The 13,704-nt window shown below is 47.0% G+C and overlaps 1 protein-coding gene across 2 annotated transcripts in view; it reads right to left on the bottom strand.

The window, feature by feature from the left end:
* LOC146222125 (ADAMTS-like protein 1) overlaps positions 1–13,138 on the bottom strand; it is a 56,382-nt gene extending 43,244 nt beyond the window's left edge. The window contains exon 1 of one of the 2 annotated variants that reach the window (XM_084691515.1): positions 12,854–13,138. In XM_084691515.1, the coding sequence (XP_084547641.1) occupies positions 12,854–12,910 (57 nt within the window). In that variant the 5' untranslated portion in view covers positions 12,911–13,138. The remainder of the gene's footprint in view (positions 1–12,853) is intronic. The other variant, XM_084691514.1, reaches the window with a different exon arrangement.
* Between the last annotated feature and the right edge of the window lie 566 nt (positions 13,139–13,704).

The raw sequence follows: 13,704 nt of genomic DNA, 5'->3' as shown, positions 1-13,704 counted from the left end.
AGCCTTTCATTTCAAATATACCAATGTGCCACCAATATTCCAATACACTTGTAGCTGGACATGAATCACTGACGCAGACAGGGGAGATGGAGTTATGGTCTGGGTGTGTAGTGGGTTGACTAGTTTTGCTGTTTCTTTCTGTTAAAGGTGACGACCAAGTGTCTTCTGTGAGGAAGGTTTGGATACGTTCTCACTATTCTCGAAGCATGTGTCATCAATGGAGTGTCTGGCTCATGGGCATCTGAATCTGTGGATCATATGTAGCATCGGCCAGACCTCCCAGAAGTCCTATCCAGTAATCACTGTTTTCTTTGAAAGAGACACGGAACCAATCTGGCAGTCCAAAGGACCTGAGGTGAAACCGCTTCATAAGCCAGCTCCACCACACCACACCACGGCCCAGCTCCACCACACCACACCACGGCCCAGCTCCACCACACCACGGGCCAGCCCCGACTCCATGTAGGCAAGCACAACAGCACTAGCAAAGAACTTTCTAATTAATCCAATAGAAAAATGAAAAGGGAATCTAAGAGGACCTATCCCCATTCCACTACAGGGGCCAAGACATATTTTCCAGAGTTTTTCCCCCACAAAAACTCTTGTTGCTCTGTCTGAACTTACAGCGGGGCCACATTCCTAAGCCTAAAATAAGGGCTCTCATTTGCCAATGTGCCCGAACTTCATGTCCATAATCCCTGGCATTCTTGGAGCCAGACATCATTGTGCTGTCAGAGGTAGAAAGGTATTGTTGGAGTGTCATTCTGGTTTTCATGTCCCATCAATGAGCTCCAAACCACTTATGCTAGAACACTCACTTGATTAGCTGCTGATGGGGACTACGGTCTCAATACAATATTATGTCTTATAATGGATGTACGTGTTTGCATTGTTGTTGATTCTATTTGTTCTTACTGGTTTTCTTGTACAGTTAATGTTTCTCTGTTTCCTGGTTTTCCTGAGTGATCCGCTGGAAAACATTGTTCAACAAAAAATGGACGGTAAGTTTCCCATTGTCAAGGTTCAGAAGGGACAGCCATCGGACGAGGCTTTGAAGTGACGCTGACGCAACGAGATAAAGACGGGTGTCAGTGACCGATTACCACCAGGAGCTTCAGACGTCCATATCTTCCCTAATTGTTAATTGTCAAGCGTGAGGGAGCAGTTTGATGAATGTTCCCAGCCAACCCGACGCAGCTAAAGTGGCGTTTGAAAGGAAAAAAAATGTTGGCACACGGAGCGCTACACATTCCCTTTGTATTAAAGAGACAGATCCTAGGCGCCATTTAAACTCTTTAACACACCATGGGAGATTTATCTGACACCGCGTGTGTGAGTACACGGACTGCTCCATGTGCTGCTTTTGGAGCCGTGGGGCACACATTTGTCCACCTCCGTGTCTAACTGTGTTCGTGTGGTTTAGGAGCGTATTTTTTACGCGAGTTATGTCGAATTTGATGGTGTGTGTTTCTCTTCAGTGTTTTCGCTTGTGTTTGGCACTTCGTCCCAGTAATAATCACACTAGTGTTCTCTATTTGGGCAGCACGGGGAGGATGCACAAGTGAGACGCTATCTTCGCTTCTTGTTGCGCTCCCCGAGGTCCCTCAGGCAAGCAGTAGTTAGGCTATCTCAAAGAAATATCATCTGTAATTGCAAAACAACACATTTGTCTGCATACAGTGCAGCATGCCACTAAACGTCTGCTTGTTGTTTCAAGAATGATTTACATTTCCAAGCAAGAGCAACTGTATCAGGTTAGTGGATAAAGGATGGTGTGCACTAAATCTCGAGCTAGCAGGACCCAACTGCAGCACATCAGTCAGAAGGTCTTAAATCATTTGGTTTGTGAGAGCTATTAGTCAGCACAATTCGTGTGCTGTGCGTTCTGTCAATCTATTTAAAGTAGTGTTAAACTATATCTGGGAGTTGTATATGTAGAATCTGGGTAAATCAGCAGTTTTTCTCTATGGGTTTGGGGTGAGGTGTGTATCATTTTTGTAATTGTGTGTCTTTGTATGTTTCTTAGCATTGTGATGCTTGCGCCTATGCGTGTATGTGCGTGAGCTTGCCTCTGTGCAGATGTGAGTGTTCATGACTGTGCGACAGCTAGTGTGTGTGTGTGTATATGTGTCTGTGGTTGGAATCAAGTACTTGCGGTAACTGACACCACTTTGACAGCAGTCGAGTCAGCTATCAAGAGAGAGAGAGATAGCGGGAGAGAGCAACAGAGAGAAAGAGAGAGGCTCAGCCCATGCCTATAGCCCCCATTCCAAGCACATTGGCCATTAAGACGTCAACCCTCTGTGCCATGTCAATTTCATGGGAACCTGATAGCCTGATAACCTGATAGAACCCCCCCACACACACACACACACACACTCTATCTTCAGGGAGCCAGGATAGCCTTTCACTGTCTCACCAGTAACAGAGCCTACCTGTTGAATACCATCCACATGCTTTAATATACAGCACATCACGAACATGCACAATAACCCATGCATCTCTGCTCTGTCTGTCTGTCTTGTTTGTTTTAAGACCAGCTGAAAGGACGAATTTGACAAGTTTAAATACTGCGTCTATATGTTTCGATTGACAGTTATCAGGTTGCAAAGCTGTGGTCTATAAAACGTCATAATTCCATCAGCAAAGTTCAGGTTGTGGTCGGCAATTTGAATTGCCCTTCTTTGGAAGCCCTATCTCATTGCACTTAGCATGTTTTGTTGTTTAAATAGTGGCAGTTCTGATTATTTTATAGTGGTTGCGAAGGTTTACTCCCCAGGAGTACAGGAGTCGTGGAGCTTTTCTCAAATTGGACTTTACTGAACGCCCTGCACAATGGTGGTCTTGTCCTGCTAGTCAACAGGCTGGTGCTGCTGTATTTACAGAGGGAAGCTGAGTATGTGCTACTGAATTCAGTTGAAAAAAGAAACAAGACAAATAGTTGGATTTGGCGCGCCCATGTGAATGCGTGTGTGCCTGTGCATGTTTGCACAGCTGTGTTGTGTGTCCTGGGTCATCTCAGCAGGGGCACCGTAGGGATGGGTACGGCCGGGCACCATAAATTGCCCACTTGAGACACACTGAGCCCGCCCTTCGTCCCTCCTTCCCTCTCCTTCTGAGAGAGAATGATTGACAGGGCGAAACACCCAACTGCTTAGGTTTTCAGATGAGGTTATCAGTCACCTGACAACAGAGCTCCAAACTGCCCTGCCTATCAAAAATGTGTGTTTCCTGTGCAACGGAGAAGGAAGAGCATTCAAATACAGAGAAGTAAGATTTGTATGAAAATGGTCAAAGGACAGGGCAGTAGTTGCTCAGTAGAGCAAGGTCACGCTGGCCTAAGGACAGACACAGAGCAGGTGATGTTCCTGGCAGGCCCAAATCCTGCCATGCCACGCCCTGACCCACATCCTGATGCCGCAGGCTCACTGGAGGATCACAAGGATCACCGGTACCTCCCCTGATGAAGAGGGCGTTGGTTGGATTGGAGCACAGCCCGGTCCCAAGAGCCTGAAATGGGAATGGGCATCCAGGCTTTAACTGGCTTGGGGATAGCACCCAGAGGCTGTCCATAGGGCAAGGTATAAGATCAGCTGGCAGGAGTTTAATCTGAAATACACACTCAGAATAAATGCAACATGTTAAATTGTTGGCATTCGGAGAGTGCGTCTTTATTTTGATGTCGGCCCAAAGCATTACTACACTGTATAACCATATGGTTACACTTTAGTGATACAAAATGCAGTCCTCTGCTCTACATAAGAGGCCAGACTGACTCATATCTCTGCTCTACATGAGGCCAGACTGACTCATATCTCTGCTCTACATAAGAGGCCAGACTGACTCATATCTCTGCTTTACATAAGAGGCCAGACTGACTCATATCTCTGCTCTACAGTAGAGGCCAGGCTGACTCTGCTCTATAGGAGAGGTTAGGCTGACTGCTATATAGGAGAGGTTAGGCTGACTCTGCTCTATAGGAGAAGTTAGGCTGACTGCTCTATAGCAGAGGTTAGGCCTATTATTTAATCAGAGGAAAGAGAACACTGGTGGCATGAAACCTTAGAGCCAGCGCAGTGACCGGGGGCCGAGCCAAGCAGTTGGAAGACATCTTTCGGCGAGGTGAAATCTACACAAGTTAGGGGCTTTGCAAGCACTGTTACACACAGATTGGCACTGAATCCGGGCTTATTATTGAGAGAGAAAATAAGACAGCTTCGACAAAGACCCCAGTGATGCTGCTAACCCCATCTCCATTATGGGAAGTAGGCAGACATCTGGCAATGTTGTCATTTACAAAACACATACTGTAAATAAAAAACATGTGATGTTGGGGTAGCACATCCAACATATTAACATATATTTATATATGTTTGATTATACATATTATGTATTGTATATTATTAACACATAATACATTGATGTATCACTGATTGTGATTATGCACTTGGCTGGGCCTTTAACCTAGGACTTTATTATTAGACGATCACTTCTATGCCACCATCCCAAAAACACATCTGTTAATCATGCATCACCTTCATTTCGGTAACATAAACAACACAGATATCCAGTACGTGAACCTCAATGTGTCCGCAATTCTGACCGACCGCTTACTCGTGTGGTCAAGTCAGAGTAGTGTGTTTATCTTGTGATGATAACCTGACACAGCGTGTGAGAGGTGGCAAACCCGAACCCTACTATCAAGCCCTCAGCGCAGAGGCATTCCCGACAGAGTTGAATGCCTAAAGAGGCGTCTTGCGTTTCAATCTGATATCTCTGAAATTGCCTCGTCCCCCCCTCGTTCACCCCCCCCCCCCCCCCTCATCGAATGTCGTCTTTCAGAGCCCGGTCGGGGAGGGTAACTGAGATGGCATCGCATTGTGTGGCATTGTGTTTCCTGGTGCGCCATGTTCATTGAGGGTGACGTGTGGGACATCTGAAACAGTCTGTGGGTTTCTGTCCAGGGGTTCAGCTCTGCAACATGACCTCCATTAGAGGGCTCTGGGTCTGCCCGGCTAAAGGACTTGACCCTTGCCAGTGGATACGGTCCGACACATTTACACTGATTTAATGAACAAATGTACACTACGCTAAATTCTCTTGCACGTGACAAGGTCATGACAAGATACGCCGTTATTCCCTCATGCCTGTGTCTCTTGCACAAACTCATTGGTTTGCAACCAAAACCAAAACTGAAAAAGCTGCGAAATAAACTACGACAACACTGCCTACAATAAAGGTGGCCAGGTGAACGAAAACAAAGAGTGCAGTCCAGTGTCACCCCTCAGTCCCCTCCTCCATGTCAGAAAACTCGACTGACATCATATCCTTTTCCTCCTTCCTACCCAGGGATTAGAAAGCCAACTGGCCCCCCTAAGGTGAACCTGGTGCCTGTAAACGTGATGCCTTTAGCAGGTGGACAGGTAGTGAGCGCTCTGTTAATCTTTAAGAGGGAGGCGGGCAGGAAGAAGGGAATTATGGGTCAGAGAGAGGTGAGGGGAGAGGCTTTGCTGCGGCCAGGTGGAGAGGGATAGAGGAGCTCCTAAAGCACTATCTGATGGTGGAAGATAGCGTTGGTGGTATGTGTGTGTGTGTGTGTGTGTGTGGTGGGGGGGATATTTTACCCTACTCCCTCTTTTATCAAAGGCCCCAGGGAGCACGTTCATGGGTACAAAAGGATGTTCTGAGCGCCATAGATGCTTCTAAGGATTACCGTTCAGCATACATTCAGAGGTTGAAACTAGGTTCAATTCAAACTGAGGGCATTCAGTAGGGGTGGGGGAAAAAATCGATTCACGTATGAATTGCGATTCAGTCTTCTAGCGATTCACGAAATGTAAAAAATATGTTTTATTTTTCATTTTTATCGATAAAAAATCGATACGTTTAATCGAAACGTGGCCCCAAGAATCGATTCGAATTGTGAGGTACCAAAAGATTCCCACCCCTAGCGTTCACTTGACTTGACTGATCAACCCTCTATAACTGAGTGTGGATTACAGCTACACCCCCCCCCCCCGCCCCCTCTAAAGGTGGAAACAAAGTCAAGCTTAAGATGAACTCATAAGCAAAACCCATACAGAAATCTCTACACACGCACACATTCAGTACGATGGATACTGCTGTAGGTGCATATTTACAGACACACACACACACACACACACACACACACACACAGTGTGAAACGCCCTTACACGCTGACACTGCCTCCGGGCAGTGTGGCTGCACATGACGCCTTTTCCCTATATTTGTCGGGCGGCATTTCCACCCCTCTCTTTGGTGGAGGAAATCATTTTGCCCTCGGTGGCCTTCCTCCAGCTGAGTGTCCACACCCTCCCTCATGTTTCCACATAGGAAGAGGCACACAGGGTACACTCACATACACACACACACTCACATACACACACACACTCACATACACACACACACACACAAACGTACTGTGCACCGTGATGTCCTTCACTCTACATCTGTTTTCTCAGTGCGCCATTCCTCCATTTGTCTCATGCATACACACAAAACACGGCGCTGTTCCTACCATTATCCGTTTCCTCCGTGCCCCCTCTCTGTTCGTCTCTCCCCCTCTCTCTCTCTCTCCTTCTCTCTCTCTCCCTCGCAGAGACACACATACCCACACACGGGCCAACAGCTGGCCTCTCTGAGGGCAACCTGTGGAGAGCAGGAAGCCAGGGTGCTGAGTTAGGGCAAGGAAAAGGGAGAGGTGTGAGGGAGGAGAGAGGAGGGAGAAGGCCACTGAGACCTCGGGTTCAGTATTGTGAGGGTGTAGCCGGTTTAGCTAGAGCATGCAGCCTCTGAACACTGGGATAGACAGGGTCAGGGTTGGGCTAGGGTTGGGTTATGGTTGCGGTTACATTAGCGTGGCCTCATCTGAGGGTATAGAGCTCCATCGACGGCTGGGGAGAAAAGGAGACTTGCTGGACAGGAGGGAAACTTTCTGCTGATAAGGCATTTTCACACCCGTGTGGAGTTCAGGGTCTAGATATTTAGTGCTTTTGCTGTCCGAAATATGGAGGCTGTTTTGGTGGTCACATAATGCCGGACACACACACACACACAAGCGCGTGCACAGGCTAGCACACACACACACACCCACCCATCTGGAACTCTAAAGTGGGAGTCTTGTCAGTACCTGAAGCTCCTCAGGTTGCATTGAAGACACACATGGTTACACACAGGCCAGACAGAAGACCTAACGGATCAGCAAGAAGCCGTTCTGACACACTGGAACATTAACCCCCACATCCTACCTACACACACACCATCCTACGCACATCACCCGACACACGCCATCCTACATCTACGCACGCCATCCTACAAAGGGTGCGGTGAACAATAAAACGGTATCCACCATCGATTCTCCCTCTATATTTCCATCTGTCTCTGTCCCTCCCTCCCTCCTTCAAACAAGCACTGCAGTGCAAACTTGCACTGGCTCCACATCCCTGATCATGTAACAATTCGTCTTTAATGATTACTCTCCCATGTGGTGACGGAGGGGGTTCCACCCATTTCCTGCCGTGCCCTCTTGTCAGTCACAGGCAGAGAGATGTAGAGACTTTCCTTAATTCAGCAACTGTGTTAGGCTCGACTCCCCCGCTCACATAAGCTCTATTTTACTCTGACTTTCTCTCTCACCGAGCATGTCAACTGTCAGTTAAAAATGCTTGTCTCTTGAACTTTTCTGCTCCTCACTCCATCTCTAATTGACGTGTCATCAGGAGATCTCTTGCTCTACGTGTCAATCTCCTCTCTCTCTCTCTCTCTCTCTCTCTCTCTCTCTCTGTATCTCTCTCTCTCTCTCTCTCTCTCTCTCTCTCTCTCTCTCTCTCTCTCTCTCTCTCTCTCTCTCTCTCTCTCTCTCTCTGTATCTCTCTCTCTGTATCTCTCTCGCTCTCTCGCTCTCATCTCTCTGCCTTGCTCTCGTTCTCCCTTTCTAACCACATCAACAGCACGAGGAGTAATATCACATTCCCTTTCTATTGCAGTACAGGAGACTGAAGAAAAGGCTGGAATGCTAGCAGGACTATCTGACAGTGTGAGCGCTCATATCAAGTCACATACTCTGTCAGTTGGGGACTGTGTGTGTGTGTGTCTGTGTGTGTGTGTGTGTGTGGGGGGGGGGTGTGGGGGTGTGTGGGGGTGTATGTGTGTGTGTTCAATTGGAATACAAACTCAAAATAATTTCCAGGGAAAGATTTGATGTATTAGGGCTAAGCTGAAACAGAACTTTTGAATATACTCTGACAAGCAGTTGCTTGAGAGGTCATTCTTTATTGTGGAACATTTTGGTTCAGGTATGTTTGGTTTGACCCAGGCATGACAGCAGCCTCTCGTTAGACCATCGGTCGCTCAGCCTGTGCAGTCTGTGAGGCCCTCTGATAGGTTGGACAAGTTGGTGAAGGGTTAGGGGGCGCCACGCTTCAGCGTTGTCCAACAGAACAGGGCCGTCTGTCATCCTGTCTCTCTGGAGCGGCTCAAAGGAGACACAGTCTTGGGAGGTGATTTAACCTGCCTGGCTGGGGGTAGGAGGGGCTGGGGCTGGCTCCTGAACCCAGCCACCAGGCCACCGGGATAGCACGGAGTTCCACCATCAAGGAGATGAATGTTCGGATGACAAAAACCAACGATTTATATGGTACATGAAAAAAGCGTGGGGGAGGAAATATAGCATATGTGTGTGCGTGTGTGTGTGTGGAGGGGGGGGGGGGGCTGTTAAACGTCAGGTGTGCTTTCTTACCGGTCCCCAATGCCAGGTATTTGTCAGGCTGCTATTCAGTAGGAGAGGAAAGACGAGCACAGGTGATGACAGGAACAGCTACAGGGCCGCCGGGCAACGGGCTCCAACAGGCTCATACACTGTTCATACCGTGCAAGTATGTGTGTGTGTCTGTGTGTGCGTGTGTGTGCATGTGTGTGTGAAAGAGGTGTTGACGAATACAGGTTAATGGAGCAGTAATTGCTTTTTTCCCCCCCCCTCCTAAGTGCTGGGTGTGTGTGTGTGTGCGTGCGCCCAAATGAATAAGAAGAAGCCAAGTGCCGGAGCAGATGAAGTCATTGGTTAGAATGGTATGCTGGGACCAGGGTTTTGGGCGGTGGCACTTCAAAAACGACAGCAAACAAAGACAATAGACTCCTCCACTCACCAACAAAACTGTGATTTATGTCAGAAAGAAAATCACATAGAAGGAGGACATTAACACACACAATTGGAGTAATGTCAGCGGCAATTAAAGCTTTGAGAAGTGCTGAACATGCAATTTTATCTCTTCTCACGCCATGGTCTCCATTCTGCTAGCAACACACTCTTCTCACTCTATCAACGTTTTTTCTCTCTCTAATCCCTCTGTGGGTGAACGCAGCTTTTAGTCCGCTTCCTCCAGATCTCACTACATCCATCTCTGCTCTGTCCTTAACCCTGGTTCTTTTGATCCTTTTTATTCCCCATCCCTACTTCTGGTTACTGATCCCCTCTTCCTCTCTCTCTCTCCATGTATCTCTCTCTCTCTCTCTCTCTCTCTCGAATGTGATGATAACACTTCACTTAGTTGCCGACTCCTTTCCCTTTTGGCTGTACTTAGAAGATACAGGGGCTTAGTGCTGCACGCTGCACGCCACTCCTTGATCACACACAGCCCTGGGACAGCTCTCAGGTCAAACTGGAGGTGTGAAGTGCAGTTGTGCCACCGAGGGGCCGCCCCAGCGGAGGTCAAACTGTCCGACTAGGAGGTCAAACTGTCCGACTCAACTCCCCCAACAGGATAAAGCAACAACGCTCAATGCCACCGACGGAGAGAGAGCGAGAAGCTGCGGGGAAGAGCGAGACGTTTCATCGAAGGACCAGCAGGCCAGCAGCTTGGCTTTCAGTGGTCGGCCCGGGGATCTGCCCAATCAAAAATGAACCTTGTGAAGAAGGAAGGAGCACGTTGAGGGAACAGCCAATCACGTGGAAGGAGGAGGAAGCTGGCCATCTGCAGGAACACAATGAAGGGGGGGGGGGGGTGGACAAAGAGCCGGCTCCCAGCACTGTGGTCCAAGGTTAACCATCCAAGCTGCTGAGAGAGAATGAGAATAATCTGGAGAGTTAGTCCCATCTCACTTCAGAGCCCTCTGCTGGTCGCAAGCTGTTATTGCAAGTTGAGAAAGCCAGTGTGCAAGTAGATCTGGTGAGCTACAGCAGAATCGAAAGCGTATTTCTTCCCCTATCTGACTACAGGAGAAATCTAGTATGCAATGACGATGGCTCGTTCGAAACTTGGTCCTCGTTGTGTAGCAATCAACAGCATGCCCTTCAGCTTACTCACTGCCCCACCACATGGTTCCATGAGTGATGCCTTCTCTGGCCAGGGCCTGATGGGGTATTCAGTCACGCCATGTCATTAGTGCTCTGCTCCAAGTGGTGGCAGGGAAAACAGGGCTGCAGAGTTCCACTGTGTTTGGAAGGATGAGAGCCATAGCTCTTCCCATTTTCTGGTTGACTACATGGAATGTTTCAGGCACAGTTCCGCGTAGCAGTCTGATTCCTAATCTCCGATATGTGCCGGGTAATAAAGGCGTTGGAAGTATGCAAGTCCTTCCAGTCCCAGAGATGAGTCCTAGCATCGTTCACATTCAGGTAGGATAGAGAGAACATGACATACTTTATCTAGCCTAACTGTCAGGGCAAATGTGTTTACAGAACATTCTTTCGTATTCCATGAAAACCAAAAGTCCAACGATGCCCTGGGGTAGAGGGAGTGGTTGTCCCCCCGCCCCCACTTTCCAACCCGTCCTCAGTGCCCCTCCAGATGAGGGTCTCAGAAGAACAATGACAATGTGTGCTTCAGAAAAAAACTCTCCAAGCTCTTCAGCCAGATGTGTGGGAGGGGTTTACCCTTTACAAGGGACCCCATTCACAATGAAAAACAAACTGACTTCCCACTCCACTCATGTCCACAACAATAGAGCCTCGTGAGCTAATTGGGTTCTTGTAGGTCTTGTGGAACAGAGCTGAGGGTGGAACGTTGGAGCGCTAGGGGGATGTTGATGGACGTTGTGAAAAGCCGTCCTAGTAACAAGCTGTGACCCCGCTGAACCCTGCCATCAACAAACAGGATAGCACATTGCCTGTAAACACAGGTCTGTGGCTAATTCGTCCCTCAGTAGAATGTACTAACAAAACAAAGATTTAGCTGACCATCAATTAAAGGTCCTGTGCTGTGTTCCAGATGCACTTGAGCTTTTTTCCACTCACCGAGCCCCCATAAAAAATGTAAACTCACTATTATGGAGCGACCGGTATGAGACACACTCATACAGTATAAACTGCAACAGAGAGATTAGGGGTAAAATACCAACATCTCTTTCAGACCACTAAGAAGGTAGAATCCCAAGGTTTGTTTGGAGTTCAGGAAAGCAGAACAAATCTCTAACTGAAGCATAGGGCTTTGGCCAGTCGCTCCTCCAGACCAACACCTACGAATTTGTATTGAAACATAAGCTTTTCCCATTAAAAAGTATACAGCACTTACAGCAAATACCAGTAATAGTCACATGAACTATATGACCTGGCGATGCCAGCACAACAAGTTATAGACAAGAGTTTAAACCTGCACTTGACCCACTAGAAAATATGAGCATTGGCTTCAGCCCGTCACCATTTAGTGCTGAAAGTGCTGCTCTTACTGCAACAGCTTTGTGTGTGAACCTCTTTGTCTTGGAAGATGCTTGTACGGATCCAGGCTGGACAGCCTGACTCTACTGGCCTCTTACACACAGATACATGTGGCACACACACATGAACTGGCACACACACACACGTACACACACAAACACACACACGAACTGGCACACAAACACACACACACACACATGAACTGGCACACACACACACACACACATGAACTGGCACACACACACACACACACGATCTACATCCATTTGATTTGATTGATCGAGCAACACAGGCAGACAAGATGGACAGAGAGAACATGTTCTGGTTTTGTGTCCCACATGAAAAAACAAAACCACTATAGCAATAGCTGAGGGTGCAAACACCACACTTCAAACATCCAAGCTATCTTGACTCGCTTACAATTGCAATTACAGTATGTCATTTAACTGCCGCCTATTTTCTAAAAGGACTTCAAAGGCTCTGAGAGCATCCCTCTCCCACTGAGAAGCGCTGATTAGAGAGCCATAACGTTGAAGTGTCAACATACTCAGCTGGGCTGAAGTAGTCAGCGGGTCAACCCGTTAGGGTGTCAAAGCACCAAAACCACCTTTGAATGTCAATGGCACCTGTCACAATCACTCTACCACGGAGAACCTCCTTTGGGAACTACAACTGTAGAGGCTTAATGACACATTCACTACACCAAGCCTACAATAGCACTTCTACGCTGCACTTACATTATAGTCGTTCAGAGCCCTCTCCTCCACAGTCTGCCCACCCGTCCTATCATCAGCCCTGGACATGCTCCAACCCCTCTCCCCCCTCTTAAACGCAGCCTTTCTCAAGGTGCATCAAACAGCTAAATATTTACGGTGCAGGCAAGTTGATATTGTTCTTAACTATTAATGTACAAAAGTTCAATAAGTCATTGGATAGGACGCAGACGATTAATTCGAACCACATAATTAAGCTACATTGTAAAAAAAAAAAAAACTCAGCGATGTATTGAACACAAATTGTAAGTGTATGTTAAAGCATTACTTAGTATTTAACTAAACAACATAGTTAAAATGTAACTGTATGAGTATGTTTACATGATCGTTGTTACTGGCATTAATGCCTGCTGTCAGCTGCCTTTGATGTACTACCATGGGATGTTAATGTACAAAACATCCCACTTACCTTTGTAGATAAAACAAAATAAAGAAGTCCGAGTGTCCAAAACATGTTTCGTGTCATCTCTACAATTGTCTTTGCCACCTTGTGTGAGCTATGATGCGAGGTGCTGGTTGGGTAAACTCTGGCAGCTTGACGCACTATTGGTAACAGAACCGCCGCTCACTTCAGCTCCTTATTTGAAACTTTTAGAAAAGACTTCTTGAGACAACATGACACTTCACAGTCGCTTCCAGAATTTTGTGCCCGGCAAACACGTTGTTGCTAAATTTATGTTTGCATACCAGTCGTGCGTCAGTGAGCGACTCTCCCACCTTACATTCTTAAAGAAACAGCCCTCAGTCTAGCCCTTGCGTGCGCCTCGCGCCAAAAAGTGACAGATATGTTTCTGAAATCCTACACCCCTTGCCAAATGTTTTAAGATAAACGTTATCTCTTAACTAGGCACATTACTCCAGTTTGCGCGTAGTTGCCTCTTAAACAGTAAAAAAACATTTAAGCTCCAAAAACTAAGATGGAATACATTTTTTTGATAAATTAAACTAATTTAGACTATTCTCCTTTACACTACACGCAAGTGCAACATTCCCTGTTAATACTCTCGGGGACATTCCCACCGTACCCTTCCTGTCAATTTTAGCTGTGTTTGCAACTTCTCAAATACAAGCTATAGTCCTTCTTTCCTGCTTTGTGTAATAGACCATAGCACATACACATATTTATCATACAAACACATACAAATATTGATCTTTACAAACGATTTTTTTGAACTTGAAATATGAACTCCTTTCATTGGCCCATCAGCTTTACATTGAAAGATGCAAGATCTGAGTAAGATTTGCCAAAGACCATTTCAT

Source organism: Hypomesus nipponensis, chromosome 25 (assembly GCF_054491055.1).
Source record: "Hypomesus nipponensis isolate SF chromosome 25, ASM5449105v1, whole genome shotgun sequence".
NCBI classification, from domain to species: Eukaryota; Metazoa; Chordata; class Actinopteri; order Osmeriformes; family Osmeridae; genus Hypomesus; species Hypomesus nipponensis.
Note: the sequence above shows the minus strand (reverse complement) of the source record. Positions and strands in the feature narration are given on the sequence as shown.